This window comes from Coregonus clupeaformis, chromosome 1 (assembly GCF_020615455.1).
Source record: "Coregonus clupeaformis isolate EN_2021a chromosome 1, ASM2061545v1, whole genome shotgun sequence".
NCBI classification, from domain to species: domain Eukaryota; kingdom Metazoa; phylum Chordata; class Actinopteri; order Salmoniformes; family Salmonidae; genus Coregonus; species Coregonus clupeaformis.
The window spans coordinates 33,902,508-33,926,820 of NC_059192.1; the positions used below are offsets into that span (position 1 = coordinate 33,902,508).

At 44.0% G+C, this 24,313-nt stretch overlaps 1 protein-coding gene across 5 annotated transcripts in view; it reads right to left on the reverse strand.

Annotated features, from left to right (window-relative positions):
* Positions 1 to 1,494: 1,494 nt before the first annotated feature.
* si:ch73-103b11.2 (centrosome-associated protein CEP250) overlaps positions 1,495 to 24,313 on the reverse strand; it is an 89,718-nt gene continuing 66,899 nt past the window's right edge. For 3 of the 5 annotated variants that reach the window (XM_045220284.1, XM_045220226.1, XM_041877122.2), the window contains 12 exons: positions 24,191 to 24,229; positions 21,922 to 22,732; positions 21,708 to 21,824; positions 16,754 to 20,608; positions 15,620 to 15,767; positions 15,409 to 15,514; positions 11,454 to 11,613; positions 5,926 to 6,033; positions 5,744 to 5,830; positions 5,337 to 5,499; positions 5,100 to 5,185; positions 1,495 to 2,886 (listed from right to left, as the gene is read on the reverse strand). In XM_045220284.1, coding sequence (XP_045076219.1) covers positions 2,815 to 2,886; positions 5,100 to 5,185; positions 5,337 to 5,499; positions 5,744 to 5,830; positions 5,926 to 6,033; positions 11,454 to 11,613; positions 15,409 to 15,514; positions 15,620 to 15,767; positions 16,754 to 20,608; positions 21,708 to 21,824; positions 21,922 to 22,732; positions 24,191 to 24,229 — 5,752 coding nt within the window. In that variant the 3' untranslated portion in view covers positions 1,495 to 2,814. Of the gene's footprint in view, positions 2,887 to 4,787; positions 4,861 to 5,099; positions 5,186 to 5,336; positions 5,500 to 5,743; positions 5,831 to 5,925; positions 6,034 to 11,453; positions 11,614 to 15,408; positions 15,515 to 15,619; positions 15,768 to 16,753; positions 20,609 to 21,707; positions 21,825 to 21,921; positions 22,733 to 24,190; positions 24,230 to 24,313 lie in introns of all 5 variants that reach the window. The other 2 variants (XM_045220248.1, XM_045220262.1) reach the window with 2 other exon arrangements.

Genomic DNA, 24,313 nt, shown 5'->3' on the forward strand with positions numbered 1-24,313 from the left:
ACAGTGATGAATGCATATAATTGCCGGAAATGAGCTTTAATACAGTAAAAAACAAATATCTTCCCCATGTGTAGAACTGCCGGAATTTTGCTTTAAAACTGCAACATTTTCTCTCCACCAACAAGAGGGGTGTGAACAGTTTGGGGTCGCGAGGTGGGGGTTTGTTACTACGCCGATAAATTACATTATCCATCCGGGCCTTTGCCACCTAGGACATTTGTGTGACCGGACCTTCTCAAATAGTACTTGAGTACCCCTGCAGTAGATGTTAACATCTGAAATTGTCTGATTACTGGATTGGCTCTCTTATTTTACATAAACTTAATTGTTTTAGCTGGATATGGAACCCAGGGGTGTATTAACTACGCCGATTTTGTTGCAAAACGTTTTGCAACAAAAACCGTTTAACGAAAACAAGTTTCTATTGGACAAATTAAGGTAGGTCCATTCCCGTTTCGTTCAGTTTGCAGTTTTCTTCCGTTTGGTTCTTAAACCGTAAATGGTTTCCGTTGCAAAATGTAATGAATACACACCAGATAGATACTCTATGGCCTCATATCAACGTAGTACCTCTTCAGCGCTCTACAGAGAGGGAGAATCTCAATTGCAAACTCCTAGTGTCCTCTCTCCTTCTCAAAACCCATTGGATGAGAAAGCCAGAGGTCGCGCCCCTCTCCTCCAATGGGTTTTGAGGAGGCAGCGAGGAGGGGACTCGAGGAGAACAATTTAGTTTATTTCATTGCCTTCCTACATGCAGGTTTGCTCCATTCTCTGTGTGAAGAATTCAAACATGGTGGCAAAAAAGGCCTGGTCAAGAGCTTACTCAAATGGCTCTGGAACATCCAGGTGTCACTTCCTATTCAGTTTATACCTACTCCTGGACTAAAGAACATATTCAATTGTGACTGGATCATTATACACCTCACCAGTTGAGGAACGAACCTCTTGGTTATGCAGTTATACCTCAAAGACATAATCTGTTGACCTGTGGAGAACCTTTACCCTGCAACAGTAAAAAGCATAAAACAACAGAGGTGGGACAAAGTCATTGTTATGCAAGTCACAAGTAAGTCTCAAGTCTTTGCCCTCGAGTCCCGATTCAAGTCGAGTCAAAGATGAGGCAAGTCCCAAGTCGAGTCAAAAGTCAAAGCCATCAAGTCTCAAGTCGAGTCCAAAGTCCTACATTTTAGTTTCGAGTCATTTCAAGTCCTCTTAGCAAGCCTTTGCAAGTCATTACAAGTCCTCGTAGCAAGTCTTCTCGAGTCATAAGGCGCAAGTCCAAGTCAAGTCACGAGTCATTGATGTTAAAGTCCAAGTCGAGTTGCAAGTCTTTGTACATTTTGTCGAGTCGAGTCTGAAGTCATCAAATTCATGACTCGAGTCTGACTCGAGTCCAAGTCACATGACTCGAGTCCACACCTCTGTAAAACAAAAATGGCAGACATTTGGTGTCAATGGAGTCAAAATGTCATTCAAGAACAATTTCACAGAAGGTTCAGAAACGGTTAATTTATTTGATGTTTTACATTCAAACGAAAATAAAAAATATTCATATATTTTCATATGTAAGCATATGTTGCTAGTAAGCAAGGTACAGATTTAAAACGTAACACAAAAAACTTCTGTGTGGCATACAGTATATTTACAAGGCGTGCTTTGAATACTATACAGTGTTTCCATAGCTGCACAGGTTTTGTGAATGTGTTTATCCTTTAACTCAAATGAGCCAGAAAGATAAAGGGGTTTTAAAGAGAGGTCTGGGCATTGGACCAAGTGAAAGTCATGTTCAGTTAAACATTTCACCTCACAGCCTCAAAACAAAAGACCGAGAGCAGTGAAGCAAAGCAAAGCTTATGGAGGAGAGGTCTGCTCAAACTGAACAATCACTAAAACACAAAAGGAAAAATGATAGGAATTGATAAATTCACTAATTCAAATTAACAGTCATGCAAAGCACTACATTATGTCAACTTTCTGGGCTGAAAACCTCACACGAAAGCCAAAACAACCATCGGCAATTCCAGTTCCTTGTTGTAGCTGCAAAGAGAAAAGGCGTATGTTATCAGTAGCGAGTTAGGTTGGTTGCCATAACATTTGACAGTAGCCTAGCCGTGAAGTTTGGTTGCACGGTATATAGTTGGCTTTTTAAAATCAGTTTCCTCAAGTAAATCAAGTAGTCACCAGATGCCACCACAATCACTGGTAAACCATACTCTTACATATCTCTCCCAGTAGTTATTTACAACAAGTGGAACAGCCACTTATTTAAAACACATACAAAATCATATTAGAAATAGCAATTGTTGTTTGTGGTAACAAAACACTACAGCAGATATTCAACGGATTCCTATTGGGACAGATTATTATACTGAACCAAACCCTTCTGTTTTGGCATTTCAGTGGATTAAGAAACTGAGAAGGCAAAAACATAAAATGTAAAATAAGTGCTATCCCTAATAAGCCCTCTCGTAACTGCAATCCAGCCCAAAACACATTTAAATTCCCAGGAGAGTGGATATACTATCAATGTATTACATGTCTACCACGTCAAGGCCATTATTGACAGCTGCGAAGAATCGTGAAGCATATTCACAGAATTAAACAGTGTAAATGAGAAATCATAGCATATTAAAAAGCTTTCAAATAATCAAAACAGGCAAAAAACTTGAATTAAGTCAAGAGGGTGCAGTTAGTCCAGGATCAGGGTAGAGAGCGTGTGTATGATTATCTTCCTGGCGGGGGTGTGCTCTTTGCAGTCTGATCGCCATAGTAAATTGAGTGAAGTGTGGAAAGGAAACACAGAATCCACAATATTCAGATCTTTCTGGAATCTTTCGCTTCGAACAGCTTCATGCGCTCCTGCACAGTCAGTCCCTCTTTGAGGCTCTGAGAGAAAGAAAATTAGTGTGAAAATGAAATTTAAACCAATATATTGTCTGGCTTCAAGGCCAGAACACTATTCATGTTAAGCATTATTCATATAAAGAACCACACGTGTAACTTTTCCCCTGGCAAGAGCCCAGGATTCACTGTTAGAGAATATAATCTTATTTAGGGGTGTTATGTTGGTGAATCACAGTAAAGAAACCGGTAGTAGGGTTTAAAGTTAACATCAACTTGGCTGACATGTCATCCAAATGGTGACATTCTGACAGACATTTGAAAAATGGGGACTCGATTACCACCACTCAAGGTGTGTTGGTGAAGTTTAGGGTGCTAAATGACACACATTAGTCATGCAAGTCAGACAAAACACACCAGACAAAACACAACACAACACAAACATACAAGACAACACAAAACCATACCAGACACAACACAAAAACAACCATTATGACATGTTTATGTGCTCTACAGACAAAATAGAAACAGAAATGTTCACAGACAAAGCTATTCAACAGAACACCACAGTTAATGTAAGTTCCTTGACTGACCAGGTAAGGGAGAGAAGTTTCCTGGGCTCATTGTGGTACAAACACATGAGTTATTTCATGGACACCTCCTTTGTACTGTACTACAAACACATCCAAACCACCGCCTCCATCTCCAGCCCAAACTTCACACCCAAGCAGTGGTTTGACCAAGGGGGATCACCAAGTTGATAACATTCAAGGATTTAAAAGAAAAATGGCATTCCAGTTTATACTGGGATCATTACATATACTGGGCTACTCTAGTATTCTCCACAGCTACTGCAGGTGACTAGTAATTCCTAGTCCACACAACATACACAATTATATTTGCTGTGCCCCAATAGCCTGGCTGTAGTAAGGTTCCTTTCCTTGTTTCCTTCCATCATGACCACTGATCTTACAGGACATGACAGGTGAATCAATATGGATGATCCTATCCAGCTCTTTCACAAACCAGTGGTGATGAGGGAGAGAAGAGGAGGTCAGAAATACATTTGAGAGTATTGGGAGCAATGTCTAATAATAATAATTTGGTGGGTGCTTATTTGTCCTATTTCACATGTACAAGTGTGTATTATACACATGTGTGAATTGGAAATGTGCGTTTTGCATATCCCAACTCCCCCTGAGACACTCTCGGAGAGTGGGGTTACGACCAGGGTCAGCCATTATCAACGGCGACCCTGGAGCAATAAGGGTACAGACAGATTTTTCACCTTGGGATTCAAACTATTGATCTTTTGGTTAGTAGCCCAAAGATCTAACCGCTAGAGCCATGTCCACAGATATGCTCCAATCTGCGATTGCTACATCCATTTTTGTACTATTAAATTAATGATATATAGCCATTTACTCTTGAATAATATAATTTATAATTGCTTCATGAGCTTCGTTCAACTGTCTTACCTTACCACATCAGAACCCAAATTATATGCTTTTATTAATCCAATGTTTGTAAATAATGTTATTGTAAACAAACTCTATAGCCTCAAGACATGGTTAAAACTATAATGTCGATCTCATGGATGGTCAGTCCTTGCATCCATAGCCCTGTCTATGAATTTGAAAGTGCTTACATTTCTCCAGCCCCATCCCTCAGCTTTTTACCAAAACAGTGACGGGGTAGTTGCTGCGTTATTGTTTGAACTCATTCTAGGCACTGAAGAACCCATGTTCCTGCAAGGCAGACCTTACCACTCTGAAAGACCTGCATGTCTTACCTTCTGCTGTACTAATTCAAGTGAAAGTTCATTGCACCAGGTTTATTGGGCCCTCATCGATGGAGGGGGCAGAGAGGAGAGGCAGGGGTAATAGAACGCAACATGCTGGGTGGTTGGGGTGGGACATGCTCACTCAAGGACATGCTATACCTACATCTTGGGGTAAGGGGAAGAATCGCCCCTCAAGGGGGGTGTCAGCTATCCCAGATGACCTGTTCAGTGATGGACTGATGTGGGAAGACAGGAGGACAAGCTTACCATATATAAAACATGAATGATTGATGGACTGACCCGTAAGCGCAAAACACACTAACAGCAGTAATCTATGTGCACACCTACACTCGTTCACATGTACACACTCCCACACACTCACACGATTCTAAATGTTAAACAAATATGTTGAATTACAACATTTACAACAAAACGCGGGGGAATGTCCGCATCAGGAATGTCCACATTAGCTTACCTTTGATCTAACACCTCTCATTTGCTTGGAGAGAGTCGATCGCTCCTTTTTCAGAAAATCGGGGTTACTTTTCGATTTCATGATATCTGCAAAAACAAAATTAGGTGAAAAAAAAGGCATGTGGACATGAATGAATCATTTTCATAGCGTTTTTCCCCATCAACCTGATGCATTTCTTAGACATTGCAAGTAACTAAAATGCATAGGGGTCCAAGAGGGTTATGGTTTCCCACTCACCATATCCAGGGGTAGCCGACCCATCCACGTTCCTCTCCCCCAGTGCTTCCGTGGCGACCAGTAGCTTCTCCGTCAGCTTGGTGATGTCACAGTCAGCCTTGGCCTTCACGATGCTGAGCTCTGTGTAGATGTCCTTGTACTTGTCTGTGGCATATTTCTTATCCTGTTCAAAAGAGAGGATTAAAAAAAACACTGATTTAGCCATTGACTTCAAACTTGGTGTATTTTTGGTAGCCTGGGATCCAAACTGATTTTCTACGGTTCAGTGAAACACTGAGGAATTATTTTGGATTCCAGGTTATATTGTTGGTGGACATCGAAAGGTTAGTCGTCAAAGAACAGTGTTTATAATGACTAACATGGTCTTGATAGATAGAGAGATTGAGAATATGTGTGTTTTTCCATACCCTTAATGCAGACTGAAGTTCATCCTTCAGCGAATGGATTTCCTGTTTGAGATACTGGATTTCGGACTCCTTGATACGCAATAAGACCTAAAATTGAGATGTACAGTAAATAAAGATACATATCAAAGATAGAATACCAGTGTGGCCAATGTGTGTGTGAGACAGAGTGAAGAGTAGAGTACCTCCAGTTCATAGAGGTCCTTTCCCTGGGTGAAGGGTGACATTGCCGTTTCTCCGCTGTAGCAGGAGCGCATGCGTGTGATCTCCACGGTCAGACGGTTATTCAGCTCCTATGGGTCGGTCACACAGAGGTCAGAGTTCACATTATTCAACTGGGGCATCTGGACTGTTTCAAGGCCAACAGGATCACACAGTGTGTGTGTGTGTCAGGGTTTCCGTTAAGCACCAGACAACGTGACTGAGAAGATTTAAATTTACCGGACCCATCTGCATTGGGTGCATAACCCCTTAGGGCGTCCACCCACGGTCCTCAGAATGACAGAAATCACGGTAATGCATCTTAACAGAACATACAACTCATGTAATGAAGCAGCCAATAAAACGCAATTTTCAAACAATTGCCAAAATGCAATTCGCGGGAAAACACCATTCTAAACAGTGCACCTGATAGCGGTTCCATATGTGACAGAGATGAAAATCTCTGTTAGAAATGTAGAAAGAGGGAGAATCTAAAGATGCAACAACTAGGATGGGTTGCTAATATGACTAGGATTGTGCCGTTGGCTTCTGGACAACGAAAGAAAGTTGATATGAAAACCAATAGAACAGGAAAGAAATGGCATAGCGGTGGGTCCAATAGGGAAGTAAATGGAAATATATTTGCTAAAATTATATAAATTCTCCTGTCTATACAGAAATAAATAAAATCATTCAAAATACTTCACCAGAAAGCAGGACTTAGCCACAGAAGAATCAAGGATCTTTAGCTTATTTAAAAAAAAATAACTGTGGATTGTTTCAAATCACAAGCTCGTAGGCCTATGCGTTTTTGGGAAGCCCGCAATTTGGACAACGTGCGTGGTAATAGGCCTAGCTGATTATTGAGTTGTGGCTGTCTGTGAAAAGCATCTAAAATATGTGTGAGTATAATTTTAAATGTTGAGACAAGAAGAAGGGGAGGGCTGTGTGGCGAAGATATAGGCGAGTCTCTCTCCAGAATGGCTCAGCTGTCTCCCGCCAATTCTTGTGCATTCATTGTTTCATTGTGTGAATTGTTTGGCCTTTTGATTATTTATATATTTTTATTCTCCATTACATATGTCACCAGTAGTAAATGTACCGTTAATCCCCGTCATTTGGTTACATTAATGTCTGTTAATCCTTAAGTCTACTGATGAACCTGTGCGTCAATCTAAGTAACATAATCAAATAATCCCCATCAAAACCAGTCAATTTAAGCTAGAGATATCTGATATCTGCATCCGCCTTTGTCGGCCTTCCACATCTGCGGTGGAAGGTGACCGAGCTACAGTGGTGTTTGTCAGACCATGAGACATCCCAAAAATCTGTCTTCTCACGAAAATGTCTGTAGCATCCGAATGGTTCGGCCTACAAACAATGTTCCCTCAAAAACAATGTGTCACTGAGCGCAAACTTGAACATTGTGAAAATTCTATGCAACTTCCGGCGCGTGTTTACTGTGAACGCTGAGGCTGTACCCACTTTAAGTTACAAGTAGGCTACTGTGGCTATTTGATAATAATGTAGACCTAAGTCCACCACCACCCGTCGGATCTAAAGGTAGAGGATAACATGACTCATCAGTGGAGTTGAATGGTATAACGTTATTATGTGTAGATATGAAAGGAGAAAGTACTATTCCCGAATATGCTGTTAATAGAGTACACTAGTATAAAGTTACTAGAAGTATAATGGGTTACTAGAGATAAAGTAACATCTGAAGAGTATAATGGGTTACTAGAGATAAAGTAACATCTGAAGAGTATAATGGGTTACTAGAGATAAAGTAACATCTGAAGAGTATAATGGGTTACTAGAGATAAAGTAACATCTGAAGAGTATAATGGGTTACTAGAGATAAAGTAACATCTGAAGAGTATAATGGTTACTAGAGATAAAGTAACGTTTGAAGAGTATAAAGGTTACTAGAGATAAAGTAACATCTGAAGAGTATAATGGGTTACTAGAGATAAAGTAACGTCTGAAGAGTATAAAGGTTACTAGAGATTTGAAGAAGTAACAATATAAATAATAATGTACAACTTGCACACCCACACGTAGACGTACGTAAGTGGTGTAAAAAGTATTCTGAGAAATGTTCAGAGTGGTCCCTTTATGGATCATTTGATAAAGATAAGGTTAAAGCATTGTATGACTGTCTAAAGGGTCTGGGAAATAATCTCAGACAAAGATTGGCATATATCCACTTTTAGTAAAGGTACAGGACTTGATTTACACCTAACCAATAAAACTAGAAATAGAACCAATGAATGTTGAACATGATTTTCTGTTAACTAAACTTAAGGCTACAATTGATTGTACTCCTGATGGAGTTTTCGTTGATATCCCAAATGATGACGTTCTAAACCAATTCGTGAGTAGGCAAAATGGAAACTGCATCTGTTTCCCAGTCTATGCGGTCTAAGGTGCCAGACTTATTATGGACAGAGCGCGCCATCTACAGAGGTTTCATATTTGGACTAGTTTATGTCCCAGGGGCAGTTTGTACAGAACTGTATGTCAATGCAACAGGTCAAAATGACGATCACAAGAAAGGGGCTCTGGGATTGTTTACTTTAGAAGGTGCCTATTCAGCTTGACGGGACACTATCATCTGATGTATCTGAAGTATAATTCTGTATACGCATGGGTTTATCAAGACTTCCTGCCCAAGATGCAGTAAACTCTATTAAGATGAAGATTTCTTTTTAGGACTGACTAAGATGTTTATTTTCTTTCTTCCAGGACTAATGGAATGTCCGCTACCAAGTTTTTTTAAATGTTTGCCAATGGTTCTGTGTCTCTCCCTTTGAGGGGCTTCCTAAGGCAGGTGCCTTTGGAGAGCAGTTATTGAGACTGTGTACTGTGCAGTGTAAAGGTGCCCAGATCCAGCTGTTGAGGGAGCTCCCAAATTAAGAAAGGCCTGGCCATTTTGTTTTGACCCTACTATTTTTACCACACACACGCCAGCACTCACACACAACCCACCTCGATAAGAAATGTACTGACAAACCCAATGTGAACCTGATACACAAAATATTTGAAATGTTTGAAATATCTTTAAATAATGTCTGAGGTACAGGGAAAGAAACACTCAATTAATGGGGTTGAATGACCTCTGACCTCTGTTCTGACTTTCGGGTGAGGCCTGATCACCCTCACTAGAAAGACTAGAGACATTGGGTGAGATTTAAATGGGCTATGTAAACAGTAGATAATTAGGAAGAAGTTTATAATTTATCAAGAGTCCTATGTGTGATTCGGAACAAGAGAAGGAGAGAGAGCGCTGCCCCTGAATAAGGGACACCTGTCTCTAGACTATTCCTTGAATTACCTTATGGGATACAATTAAGTTAAAATGGAGTCATCAAGGGTTGTAATTATAATTTGATTTGTTATTTTGATTTAACAGGCAGGTTTTTTTTTTTTTTTTGACGCATGAATCACGATGTGAGTCACGTGTCCAAAGGGAGAATTACCAGTCCCCCGGGGCCCTTTGGTAAATATGCAAATTATTTTCTTCACATGCCTGCCTGTGTGGTCCTCTGTAGCTCAATTGGTAGAGCATGGCGCTTGTAACGCCAGGGTAGTGGGTTCGATCCCCGGGACCACCCATACGTAAAAATGTATGCACACATGACTGTAAGTCGCTTTGGATAAAAGCGTCTGCTAAATGGCATATTATTATTATTATTATAAAAGGAAAAAATATATGTTGGTAATGGTTGACAGTTACTCCAAATGGATTGAAGTTTCCCCACCTCTAGTTTTATATGAAGAAGTGTATTGAGGTTGTGTTGTTTGTTTGTTTGTTGTCTTGCTTCAATACAAGGGGGAAAAAATGGTTTCAACTGTGTGTTGTTATTCTCTGACATTTGTCTTAGACATTTGTATTAAGAATCTTGATAGTAGTAATAATTTGTCATACAGTGAATAATTTGTCTGGATTTCCTGAATCAGAAATGCCCTAAACTAAAACTGTTGTTCTGGTCTGTCCTCTCTCCAGGTTATGGCGAAGGTGACCACAGATAGTATCTAGATGCATGGAAGGGATAATTTGGCCGAGAACAGTGTGAACCTCTAACCGGCTGCAGTAATGGCGACAATGGCGTTCACTATGGTCCTTCATTACTTCTACCTGAAACCTGAGTCCGAGCCAGCAACCTGTACACAGCATCCAGTCGAAGCTATCAACTGCCTTTTCTCTCAGGAGTGCGACATGAGTCCACGTGGAGTGAGCATGGAGAGAGATCCTGTCCAAACTTCTCTCATGCTGCTGGTGTACTGGTAGGAAAATGGACAAGACATAATGGACTGTAAAGGACAGTGGCAGCTCAGGTGAGAGAAATCGGGACATTATCAAGGGCCATCCACTTTGAACATGAGCCATTGGGAGGACGAACTGAAACACCAGAAGAATGGTGCCGGGAGGGAGGGGGATGGTCAACCGTGCCCGTAATTAATTTAGGTTTATCCAAAATTGTTTATTTGGGGTATCAGGTTGATTGTGGAGGTCTGCACACTGCGAAATGTATAGTACTTTAGACTAGAAATGCATTGAGATACTGATCTGTCATTAACATGCCACTCGCGACAAAAGCTCCAGCTGAACTGTAATTGCCAGAATCCATAAATGAAATTGTGTAATGAAGCATGTGTGTAACTGTATGAAGGGAAGGTCTTAAGCCATGGTTTTGCAAGTTGGATTGTACAACCTAAAATGAAGAGTTTGAAAGGGTCTGTGGTTTTATGCGTTGATTTTGTTTACTTACTACTTTGATTGTAGATTTGAGCTTTATGATGATTATGAATTAAATTAGATTAGCTGTGCCACTAGAGATCCTGGTTCGAGTCCAGGCTCTGTCGCCGCGACCGGGAGACCCATGGGGCGACGCACAATTGGCCCAGCGTCGTCCAGGGTAGTGGAGGGTTTGGCCGGCAGGGATGTTCTTGTCCCATCGCGTACTAGCGACTCCTGTGGCGGGTCGGTCGCCAGGTGTCCGGTGTTTTCTCCGACACATTGGTGCGGCTGGCTTCCGGGTTAAGCGGGCACTGTGTCAAGAAGCAGTGCGGCTCGGTTGGGTTGTGCTTCAGAGGCTCTCGACCTTCGCCTCGCCAATGTCCGTACGGGAGTTGCAGCGATGGGACAGGACTGTAACTACCAATTGGATACCACAAAATTGGGGACAAAAAGTAAATAAATAAAAAAGATTCACTCCTGTTAATAGAACCTTTATTATGATTAGGGTCTAATGAATTTATTTCAAATGACTGATTTCCTTATATGAACTGTAACTCAGTAATATCTTTGAAATTGTTGCATGTTGCGTTTATATTTTTGTTCAGTGTATCGACTCGTATTTTCATCAATGAATAAAAAGCATTATTTTTCTATGGGATTTTAGTTTTTTCTCCCAGTCATTTTTGGCCGGCTAATGGAAACCGTCTTGTGTGTGTACCTGGTTGTGTGTGTACCGTGTTGTGTGTGTGTACCGTGTTGTGTGTGTACCTGGTTGTGTGAGTTGAGCTCCTGGTTCTCCCTCTGACACTGTCTGAGGGCCTGTCTCTCAGCTTCTAGGGCCTGGGCCAGGTGGGCGTTCTCCAGACACTTCTGAGAGTACTGCTCTGACAACACCTCCAGCTCCCTCTGGATCGACTGCAGCTCCTCCCTGAGACACACAGTCACTTGAACATACAGTGCCTTCAGAAAGTATTCATACCCCTTTCATTATTTCACATTTTGTTGTGTTACAGCCTGATAAAAAAATGTATACAAAAATAATTATCTCCCATCTACAAACAATACCCCATAATGACAAAGTGAAAACATGGTTTTAGATATTTTCTAGCAACGGTTTTGAAAATGAAATATTGAAAATGAAATACAGAAATCTAATTTACATAAGTATTCACACCCCTGAGTCAATACATGTTAGAATCACCTTTGGCAGTGATTACAGCTGTGAGTCTTTCTGGGTATGTCTCAAGAGCTTTGCGCACCTGGATTGTGCAATATTTGCCCATTAATTCTTTTCAAAATTCTTTAAGCTCTGTCAAGTTCGTTGTTGATCATTGTTAGACAACCATTTTCAAGTCTTGCCATCAATTTTCAAGCAGATTTAAGTCAAAACTGTAACTAGGCAACTCAGGAACATTCACTGTCTTCTTGGTAAGCAACTCCGGTGTAGATTTGGCCTTGTGTTTTAGGATATTGTGCTGCTGAAAGGTGAATTCATCTCCCTATGTATCTGGTGGAAAGCAGACTGAACCAGGTTTTCCTCTAGGATTTTGCCTGTGCTTAGCTCAATTCCGTTTCTTTTTTATCTTGAAAAACTCCAGAGTCCCTAACGATTACAAGCATACCCATAACATGATGCAGCCACCACTATGCATGAAAATATGGAAAGTGGTACTCAGTAATGTGTTGTATTGGATTTGCCCCAAACATAACTTTTTGTCCTGAATACTAAGTGTTAATTGCTTTGCCACATCTTTTGCAGTATTACTTTAGTGCCTTGTTGCAAACAGGATGCATGTTTTGGAATATTTTTTATTCTGTACAGGCTTCTTTCTTTTCACTCTGTCAATTAGGTTAGTATTGTGGAGTAACTACAATGTTGTTGATCCATCCTGATGCAGCCACCACCATGCTTGAAAATATGAAGAGTTGTACTCAGTTATGTGTTGTTTTGGATTCGCCCCAAACATAACGCTTTGTATTCAGGACAAAGTTAATTTCTTTGCCAAATTAGTTTCAGTTTTACTGTAGTGCCTTATTGCAAACATGATGCATGTTTTGGAATATTCTTATTCTGTACAGGCTTCTTTCTTTTCACTCTGTCATTTAGGTTAGTATTGTGGAGTAACTACAATGTTGTTGATCCATCCTCAGTTTTCTCCTAGCACAGCCATTAAATATATGTAACTGTTTTAAAGTCACCATTTGCCTCATGGTGAAAACCGTGAGCGTTTTCCTTCCTCTCTGGCAACTGAGTTAGGAAGGACGCCTGTATCTTTGTAGTGACTGGGTGTATTGATACACCATCCAAAGTGCAATTAATAACTTCACCATGCTCAAAGGGATATTCAATGTCTGCTTTATTAAATGTTTACAAATTTACCAATAGGTGCCCTACTTTGCGAGGCATTGGAAAACCTCCCTGGTCTTTGTGGTTGAATCTGTCTTTGAAATTGACTGCTCGACTGAGGGACCTTACAGATAATTGTATGTGGGGTACAGAGATGAGGTAGTCATTCAAAAATCATATTAAACACTATTATTGCACAAAAAGTGAGTCCATGCAATTGTTTAGCAAATGTTTTACTCCTGAACTTATTTAGGCTTGCCATAACAATGGGGTTGAATAGGTATTGACTCAAGCCATTTCAGCTTTTCATTTTTAATACGTTTGTAATAATGTTGAAAAACATAATTCCACTTTGACATTATGGGGTATTATTGTGTGTAGACCAGTGACCAAAAAATCTCTATTTAATCAATTTTAAATTCAGGCAGTAACACAACAAAAGGGCTGTGAATACTTTGAAGTCACTGTACATAAACCGTACACAAAGCATAACAACCCCCTTCCCCGAAGAGACTTCCATATGTTTTTCTACCTAGTGTATTACCAGTTGCCACTGTCACCTTGTGGCAAATGCATCAGTAAAAAGGTCTAGCGCTATACAAGTGAGTTTTGATTGATTGGCTACTTATGGACCCATATACACTAAACACCATATGAATTTGGACAGTGAAGCTAACATTTTAAATTTGTCTCTATACGCCAGCATTTTGGATTTGAGATCAAACGTTTCATATGAGTCGACAGTACAGAATGTCACCTTTTATTTTAGGGTTTTTATTATACATATCGGTTTTACCGTTTATAAATGAAAGCACTATGTATATAGTCCTCCCATTTGAAGAAGTCATAAGTATTTGGACAAATTCACTTAGTGTATTAAAGTAGTCAAAAGTTTAGTATTTGGTCCCATATTCCTAGTACGCAATGACTACATCAAGCTTGTGACTCTACAAACTCATTGAATGGATTTGCTGTTTGTTTTGGGTTATGTGTTGCCCAGTAGGAACTGAATGGAGAATGATGACTGGAGTAATTATAACCAACAAATCAATTCTAAAAACTTTAACAAGAGCAAGGTACAGGTAACTGCCAAAATAAAGGATGTAAGTGAGGGATTCAAAGTATATTGAAATCAGGTGCTTCCACACAAGTGTGGTTCCTGAGCTAATTAAGCAATTAAATCATCCCATCACGCTTAGGGTTATGTATAAAAATGCCCAGTTGCCCATTATTGTGGCTACCATGCCTAGAAGAGATCTTATTGACTTTGAAAGAGGGGTCTCAAAGGAGCATAAGGGGTTTAAAGGGTGTGTGCGTGTGTGTCTCAGTCACCAGATCTCAACTCAATTGAACACTTATAGGAGATTCTGGAGCGGTGCCTGAGACAGCGTTTTCCACCACCATCAACAAAACACCAAATTATGGAATTTCTTGTGGAAGAATGGCATTGCATCCCTCCAATAGAGTTCCAGACACTTGTAGAATCTATGCCAAGGCGCAATTGAAGCTGTTCTGACGGCTCTGGTGGCCCAACGCCTTATTAAGACACTTTATGTTGGTGTTTCCTTTATTTTAGCAGTTACCTGTATTTTGTTTAATTTGAAAACAGCATAACATTTTCCAATCTCTAAGTGAGTAGATTAATATTTCTAAGAGCTAAGATGTTTCGGGACACTTCTAATTCAATTATTAAGAAAAATAATGAATAAATAATGAATAATCATGAGTGAGAAAGGTACAGAGGTTACAATAAAACATGCTAATCTCTCACCATTACCAATAACAGGGGCGGTTAGATCTTTGTGTCTAACTTTCTCACTCAACATTATTCACGATTCGTTCATTATTATCCATAATCATGGTAGCATCCACAATAATGTAGAAGTGTTCAGAAGCATCTTCTATTCTAAATTACAATAAAAGTGACTCAAATCACAGAACATTATTCACCCTTCAGTTCCTATTAGGCAAAACATAAATCAGAAACACAACCAAAACATACTGCAAATGCATCCAACACGTTTGTAAAGTCACACGCTTGATGTAGTCATTGTGTGCAAGGACTATGGGACCAAATACTAAAACAGTTGACTACTTTAATATACGATAAGTGAATTTGTCCAAAAACGTATGACTTCCTCAAATTGGGGGGACTAGATACATAAAGTGCTTTCATTTCTAAAAGGTAAAACAGATACAGTATGTATGAAAATACCCTCAAATAAAAGGTAACATTCTGTACTGTCGACTCATAAACATTTGTCCAAACACATATGGTGTCGAGTGTATCTCTATATGGAGTTCCCTATGGTCATTCAAATCTCTGCCATCGTCTGCTACGTTCCAATTGTGTTCCCAACCAAAATGGGGACTTACTGATACTGCTCGTGCAGCTCGTCGATGTCGGTGCTCAGTCCGCTGATTTGGGAGCGCTGGTTCTTCTCCATTTCCTCTCGGTGTGCGTTCTTCATAGCCTCAATAGCTGGAACACAGAAAGCTAGCGGTCAGAGTCATTACAATTGTAGGTGACAAAAATCGACCAATCTGGCAACACTAGGGATTGGCCAATGCAGGTGCTAATCTTTACCAGCGATGGTGGCGGCCGTCTCTTCGGCCAAAAGCCTCTCCCTCTCCTCCAGTAGTTTGGAGACCTCCCTCTGGTGCTGCCTCTGGAGGTCCTCGACGACCTTGTGGTGGGTCTCCTCCATGGCTGTGAAGCCTCGCTCACACGTGGCCTGGGGGAGAAGGGGTTAATATGTTGGCATTGTTAAAGCTCCCCACGGTGTTGTAGTATGTTACTAAGGCTTTAATCATTGAGTAAAGATGCTTCCTTATCCTTACCAGATTTATGATGAAATGTAGTATGTTTAAGCGATTGGCTTAATCTAACTTGGGATGGTCTGAGAGACTACAGTCCCATGTGTTATGTGCTCTGACTAGCTTTCATGGTGCATTATTGACCAGTGCAAGCAGAATTACATCTGAGAAAGTCATGCAAGAATGTTTTGATCAGAAGCCAAGCAATGTTAGTATGAGGGAGTGTATTAAGGCAGCCAATGTTATCAGTGCAAAGGAGAGGACATCAAATAAGATTTACATCTGGCTTTCTATAAACATGTGTATCAACAACATTTCTGCAATTGGTTTCAGACACTAAAACAGCATATATTCATTGTTCAGAGTTGAGTATATTTCTAAACATAATGTTGCGTGTTACAGAGACTGGACATTGTTGTCTGTGTGGGGAGAATATATTATGGTTATAGAGTAACCAGGAGAAAGGTATGGTTCGGAAGCACGAGTGATTATAAAGCTGCATTTCAATAGAAGTAATTTGTTTTGTATGCTACTTCGTGGATAATATATTATGTTGTAGATTAAACTAATATTTAATAGGATAATTCCATATGAAATCATCAATCATCCTTACTACATTTGATTTCTACAAAAGTATCCATGAATGTATGGCCATGGGAGAAATGGATGTAGTGCCATTTCTGGACCAGTGCCCCCCCAATCAGGAGATTTTTCAATTGATTTCATATGCAATGACCCAAAGATATGGCAAATGATTCTAATAATAATAATAATAATAATAATAATGTTTGCAATTCCCATAGTTTGACTGATTATAACGACCATAGCAACCATTCATGCTCTACTACTGGGCTTACCACATGAAGACTACAATTTATGACGTTAAGAAAGGAAGAACAAAAACCTTTAGACTTTCAAAGTCTCTCTGGTATTTCTCTCTCAGGCTGGCCACATCTCCCTCCAGATGCTTGGTCTCCAGTTCGTCCCGCATGGTGTCCATCTGGGTCTCCAGCTCCTGGATCCTGTCCTTCAGGACCACTATGGGGTCCGTCGCCGCCCTAGCCTGACCCTCCTCCCCCTTACCCTGCTCCTCTTCCTCCATGGGCCAAGCCTGCTCAGTGGACGGGGTGACCTCCTCGGGTAGTGGAGACTGAGAGTGGCCTGACTCAGGGCTACTATCGCCCTTGCTTCCACTATCCTCTTGTTCTTGGATGGAGCGGATGGTCTCTGTGTAGTGGGCATGCAGCCTTTGGATCTCCTCCTGGTGGACCTGCTGCAGCTCTCGGATCTGCCCCTGGAATTGCTCCTCCAGTCTCCTTAGGTGGCTTTCGTGGCGCTCCTCTATGGTGTCCATGTCCACCAACAGGACTTCCAGCTTCCGCTGGCTGTCGGCCGTGGTCTCCATCAGGGCCAGCTCGGTGGAGGCCCGGCCCTGCTCCGCCTGACTCAGCTCCAGTTGGTGCCTCTGCCTCAGCTCCTCAGTCTCCCTGAGGAAGCGCTCCTCCAGGAGGGCCAGCCGCTCCTGCTGCTGGGAGAGCTGGTCCACTCGCTGGCCCATCTCCCCCCTCAGGGCCTGGTTCTCATCCTGGAGGGAGGCCACTGTACAGGTGAAGCCCTGGCGCTCCTCCTGCAGGGAGGCCTCGTAGCGCTCCCGAATGGCACCAACAGTGCAGGCGTGCTCCTGGACAAGTATGTCCATGCTCTGGCCAGCTTGCCGATACCGGACCAAGTCCCGCTCGTGGTCGGCTTTTAGCCTACAGGCTACGTAGGCCACCTGGGCCTGGATAAGCGCCTCACGCATGCAAAGGGAACCACCTGTGAGGTTGTGGATGGTTTGGTACCTTGAGTTTGCTTGGATAATATTGGCTAAGACAGGATGGCTTCCGCTCTCAATCGCTTGGGAAAATCTGTGGAGGATAGCTGCCTGTCTCTCTAGCTCAGCGGCCAAGTTGTCTCGCCCAACTTGCAGAGATTCAACAGAGTCAACGCTACAAGATGGCACGTCTCCTGCTAAGTGTCTATCCACTACTTCCTCAGCCAAATCCTGTGCCTCCTCCATTTCAATCTGCTCCATATAGGGAGCCAGTTCAGGAGGACTTACGTCAGGTAAACTCTGCTCCTCACTAACGCCAAACTCATTGCTGACGTCTTGAATGACTTCTCTCAAATCAGGTCTTTTGGGAGCTTGGATAATCTCTTTCAAAGCAGATTCCCTTTGTTGTAAGCTCCCATGGGCTTGGGCCAATTCCCTTTTGAACTTTTCCTCATAAAAGCTCTTAAGACTCTGAAGAGAGTGAGATAATTCAGCTTTGACACAGGTGTTATAGATAACAGTAGCATCAGCCTCAAGGGACATACTAGCCACTGTTGACTTGACAACATCTGTGCTTTCTCCCTGCATCAATTCACAATGTGACTCCATTTTCTCCACCTCTGCCCAGAAGGCACTCTCTAACATTAGCTTCCTGGTCAAGACGTCTGCATAAACAATTGCCACGCAATCGCCATCACCTCTTTTGATGGTCTCAGTCTCTCTACATATCTCGATAAGACCTTGCAAAAGGTCAGAGTCTGGATTCTGTATTAAAAAAGCCATCTTATTCAAAACCATTGCCTCTAAAGACAGTGTTTTGGCAAAGAGTCGTATCGTTTCCTCATCCGATGCTTTGCTCTTGTGAATCTCTTGGGCTTGACTTTGTGTGACCTCTGACGGGTGCTCTTTCCATGTCATCCCGTCCTGTCTAATGTACAACGTTGCACTAACTAACTCATTCTCGATCTCAGACAAAGTGTGGAGCTGCAGGTCTGTACTGCCCTGGCAACGACTACTGAGGATACCCCTGACTTTCTCCCTACTGGACTCTACACAGACTAGGGCCTTAGCGTATTGGTGCTTAGCAGCTGTAATCTGACTAACTGGGCCAGGGAGGGTACTGCTGGGCTCCTGGAGCTCTGCATCAATCCCTGCACAGGAGCCTTGTCCCTCCATCAGATCCTCTGGCTGGTCCACCCGCTGCTCCTCAAGCTTCTGGGTGAGGTCTCTAAGCTTCTCCTCTGTGGCCAGAAGCTTGATCTCCAGGGAAGTTATGATGGAAATAAACTTCTCTGGGTCGCTGCAGTACTGGAATGTAATATCGGAAGAGTTGGTCTCCATAGACGGTTGGAAGTCTTGGCTGATCTCTTGGCTAATCTCTTTGCTTATGTCTGAGGAAGTGTTGTCTGCATTACTGGTCTCCAGGTCTTCTGATTGGATGTATTTTTGGCACTGAATGCTGGAGAACCGTATTCTCTGCCTTTTTGCTTGAGACTCATCACCATCTGAGGAGCTCTTCACCTTGGAACCCAAGTCAAAGGTCTGTGAGGAGTCTGTGTTCGTTGGCAAGGAGTTGGAGGAGGACTGGCCCCTTTCCTTGGTTATTTCCCTAGCATGGAGAGCCCCCTCCTGGGCTCGTTGGCGTTCCATCCGAAGGTCAGCATAGCCCAGCTGCAGGGCATTGAGGTGCTGCTCCAGCTCTGCAATGCGGTCCTCTGCCACCACCAGCTTGGCCTGCAGGTCTTTCTCCGCACTGCAGGCTTCGCTCTGCCCCCTCAAGCCTTGGCCCATCTGGCAGAGCAGCGCTTCCCTGGCCTGAAGCCTCTGCTCTGTCTCCTCCAGGCTGCTGCCCAGGGCGGCCATCTTGATGAGAGCCTCGTTCAGGTCCTCCTCCTTGCGCTCCACCAGCCTCTCGTACATCTCCTTGGTCTGCCGTATCTCCTCTTCCTTCTCCTGGAGCACGCGGCTGATCTTCTGGAACTCCTCCGACGCCCTCTCGTATGAGTGCTCCAGGGTATAGTAGTCGGCCTCCTCGGTTTCCAGCCGGCTACAGAGTTTGGTCACCTCCCGGTCTGCCTCAGAGATCTGGTTGAGGAGCTCCTGGCAGCGGCAGGTCAGCCGGCCCTTCTCCTCCTCCAGCCTGCGGACGCTCTCCCTCAGCGTCTCCGCCACATCCGTTGTCTGGGCCAGCTCCACCTGCAGCCGCATCACTTCCTCCCTGACCTCGTCTCCATCCGAGGCACGCATCCCCCTCAGAAGAGCCTCCACCTGCTGCTCCGCCTCCTGCAGCCTCTCCTCCAGCTCTTCCCGCCCAGCCTCGGCCTCAGCCAGCCTCCGGGCCAGGCTCTGCCTCTCCCTCTCGTGGCTTTCCTGCAGGGAGCGCTGCTCCGCCCTCATGCGCTCCTCCTTCAGGGCCTGGCCCTGCTCGGTGGCGCTCAGCCGGCCCGTCACCTCCGCCAGCCTCTCCTGGAGCCTGTGCACCTCCCTCAGGTGGTCCCTCTGCAGTGCCTGCTGGCGCTCCAGATGCCTGAGGGCCTGGCTCCTCTCCAGAAGGCTGGCCTCTACCTCACGGAGCCTGTCCTCGCTGTCCCTTAGCTGGACCCGCAGGGTGGCGTCACTGTGCCCCCACTCCTCCTCCTGCTCCCGGGAACGTTCCTGCTCCAGCTTGAGTTCGTTTCTCATGCGGGCCACGGACTGCTCGCTGGCCAGGATCTCAGCCATGGCAGAGCTGAGCTTGGCCTGCAGGGCCTGGATGTCAGCCTCATGGCGTCCAATGGCGTCCTGGGCCTCAGTGTAGCTCCTCCTCAGGGTCTGCACCTGGTGCTGGGCCAGGTCTTGTTTGCGTCGCTGGGCCTCCAGATCATTCTGCAGGTCTTGGTTGAGCTTGTGCAGGCGTTGCCATGGCACTCTGTGTGGTGAGGAGGAGGAGGGGGGCGAGGTGCCGCTCTTTAAAAGATTGATGAGACAGTTTGATTAGTGACATCTTTTATTTACCCCCACAGTTACGGTGAACCACATCTCTGGGGCTATGAGGAAAAACCCAGGAATTGCATTCCCATCTCAATATAGATTTGATATATTTTGATATCTTTTGAAAAGCTTTGTCCCAAGCTTCCCCACTGTGCTTTTTCAGGGTGACATCAAGGGTGAAAATGGAAAATAACTAAATATAATGAAGGAAAAAAATGCTGGTGAACATAAAGTGACCGAACAAAAGACAAAACATACAACTGTGAATAGATGGTGAAACTAAAATGAGTAAAATGGTCTCTATTGCCCCTGATATTTCAACTCATAAATAATGTTGCAGGACATAAAGTGTGACTGTGATGAGAAAACTATCAAATGTCCAATGTGCCAGTACAGTGTGGCATCATTACATGTATGAATGTGGGAACATGAACTGTAAATGAACAAGGAAATTAATGCAACCATGCATACTCCCAAACCCCAAAAAGTCATGCACAAAAACAGGCTGAGAGGACAGGACGACACGAACGACAAGAAAGAAAGAAAGAAAAAGCACAGCGCAAAGCTCCTCTAGGTTCTTACCTTCAGCATCAATCCAAACCAATCATTTCCCCCAGTAGATGTGAGACTCCGTAAAAACAGTTAGTGAAAAATCATGCTGAGAACACCACAACCATGCACATCTGTTTTTAAGACTAAGACCCCACACCGGTTAGTAGAATTTCACGCACAAGTCATCGAAGCCACACACGCAACATCTCATCCACATCCTCACGCTATCTGTTTATATTACGATAAGTGCGAACATTGCCTTCGATTGTAAATACTGTATCTCACGCTAAAGATGTTCAGTAATGTAATATACAAACTGTGAATACGAAACCCTGCTGTGAAAACGAGCCAGAATATCAAAACGATAAAACCCCTCCAAACATGAACTCACAGTAAAGGGCATATCATTTACAATAATTTAAAGCTACATGATTGGTCATCTCTCAAGCTATAATAACCGCCAACTAACTAAAACTAATATACAACTAATCAGAAGTGATCAGCTACTGTTGGTGTGTGGTACCTGTAGTATGTAACCCTCCCTGGCACTGTGCTCTCTCCCCCTGGCATCTTCCAGCTGCTCCTGCAGCAGGTTGTTCTGCTCCTGCAGTCTGGCCAGCTCTTTCTGGGTCTGCCCCAGCTGCATCATACACATACATTAGAATATAGTATGGTTCCTCATTATAATGACACACAGTAGAATATTGAAGCTTTGGCCGGTGTACATAAAAGCCTACCTCTTTGTCCAGCAGGGCAGCTAGCTCCTGTGGGGGCAGTCTCTCAGTGAGGCAGGCGTCAGTGGTGCTGATGGGCACCTGCTTCTCCTCTCGGAGCGGCGTGGTCTCCACCTGATGCCACCGCTGCTCGATCTCCACCTGCACGTCGGGGGCTCTGCCGTCCCTCTCCCCGCTCCCGTCCGCACCTGGCTCAGGGTGGCCGACCTCCATCCTCCCCTGGTCCTGGGACTCCCCGGGGGTCCTCGGTTCGGCCCCCACTGCGTTTACAGTGGTGGTCATTGTGGTGGTAACTGTGCTGGGTGCGTGGGTATTCTGCTTAAAGCGCTGCTGCCTTTCTTCCCGTCGCCGCGCCCGCTCCTGCTCTGCCTCCTCCCCGGTTGCCAAGGCAGAGCCCCGGCCAAGTGGAGGGACCGAAATAGAGGAGGAAGTTGGGGGGGAGGAGGTGGAGACGGGGGAGGAAGCCAGGGAAGAAGTGGAGGAGGACGAAGAGGAGGTGGAGGAGGAAGAAGCAGAGCTGAGGTCTACAGTATCTGGTGCTTTGTCCCTCTTGGGGTCCTCAGTCTGCCCGGGCTTGAATTCGGACCAGTCGTACGTTTTGGAGCGGCCTTCTCGCCTGCGCTCTCGGACCCGGCTCTTGCGTGGCTCCGAGGCAGGGACGGCGACTGGGGCAGGAGCGTGGTCTCCAGACCTCTGTGTTTGGACCACCCGGACCTCCACCCGGGGGCTCTCGGGGCTAGGACCGGGGTCAGGGCTGGGTTGGGGAGACGGATGCAGCACCACCCGCCCTCTGGCCTTCTCCTCAGGGAGGGAGCTGAGGACATGGGAGGAGTGAGAGAGGAGGAAATGAATGGAGAGGAAAAGAGAGAAAGAGGCTGGTTAGTGATGGCTTCAGACACTCAGTACTGGTGTTAAGACAATCAGCATGTTCGAGAGGAACGGGCCTGAGCAAGGATGACTGTGCAGAATCACTGACCTACAATCATCTTGCATCCCAGATAATGACTAACGACGTGATCAATGCTGATACTCTCAAATGCGCTGAAGAAGCCCATGCAAACTCAGCTACTCACACTGCTACAGAACATTAACTATTCACTTACAACAAAACATCTGTGTGCTCACAAAGTAAGTTTAAACAACAACAATGAGAGGAATACATTGGGACATTTTAGCACTAAAGCAGTCTGGGAGAATTGGACCAAACTGCATTGAGTGCATGATGGGCCTCAGGTCAGATTTGGCCTTTCTCTTTCGTAAGACATGTCTGTAATCCGAGACTTGAGCCGAGCGCACTGCAGTTTCTCAACTTTAGCCGTTTGTGCAGTAGACGAGCGGGGAATGTGGTCACAGTCATCTGCACACTGCTTGGCATTCACTGAAACTGCGATGGGGAGTGCACACCTAAAAAAGTGGGCTGACGGAAAAGTCTATTTCCATCATCATGTGGTGGTGGTGGGGGGGGGATGGGTCAGAGGAATGGGAGAGGGGTACAATCCAAGAATATGGAAGAGGTGTCCGCGAGGTGTCTACGCAGGAACGCCCAAAATATCCCACATTCCTGTTGAAGGAGCCATAAGTGAGTTTTCAGTAAACAGGGGTAAAACCCTATACACTAAATCCCAGTGTTTCCCCTATAGTCATTGACTGGAAGTCTATGGGAACAGCTAGCATGTCATTGCGCCAACTCCCCTCCCCCACTACCGTTGCCACCACTGCTGAAAAAAATCCTAGAGGAAACACTGAACCCAATACAGAGTCCATAGGCATCTGAAGAGCCCCACCGAAAGACAAGACCACTGGGCAGAAACACTAGCACAGGGAGCTAAATGATCCGAAAGTAAGATATGAATACTTCTGTTGCTGCGATACATATAGAACAGTGTTTGCACCAGGGTTGCACTGACACTCATCTCTCCTCGGGCTCCAACTGCCTTTTCATGGTTCATCAAAGCAAATACATACTGTAAGTGTTACCATATAAACTATATGCCTACATCTCTAGTTTTTTCTGTTCTTCAATATCTCTATACATTATCTTTTAGCAATCTACAATAGTTTTCTACGCTGATCGAGCCAAGTAAGATGGATGATTATTTCAATTGACTGATGGAGTGTGTACTGCAGCAGCAGTCTTCCTGAGCAGCACTACTTGGGAGACATTACTCAATGTTCAGGACACAGGGCGGGGACAACAAACACGCAGGCAGGCATTACTGAACCATTACATCACTGGGGGAGGGGACGTGGATCAACACACAAGCACTCCAACCTGGGCTTCAGAACGGACAGTTTCAGAGAGACGTTTTTCCTGGAAGCAGAGAGGGTGGAAATACCAGAGAAGGAGGAGGAAGAGGAGGATGAGGAGAGAGATTAGCGAGAGGAAATAAAAGTG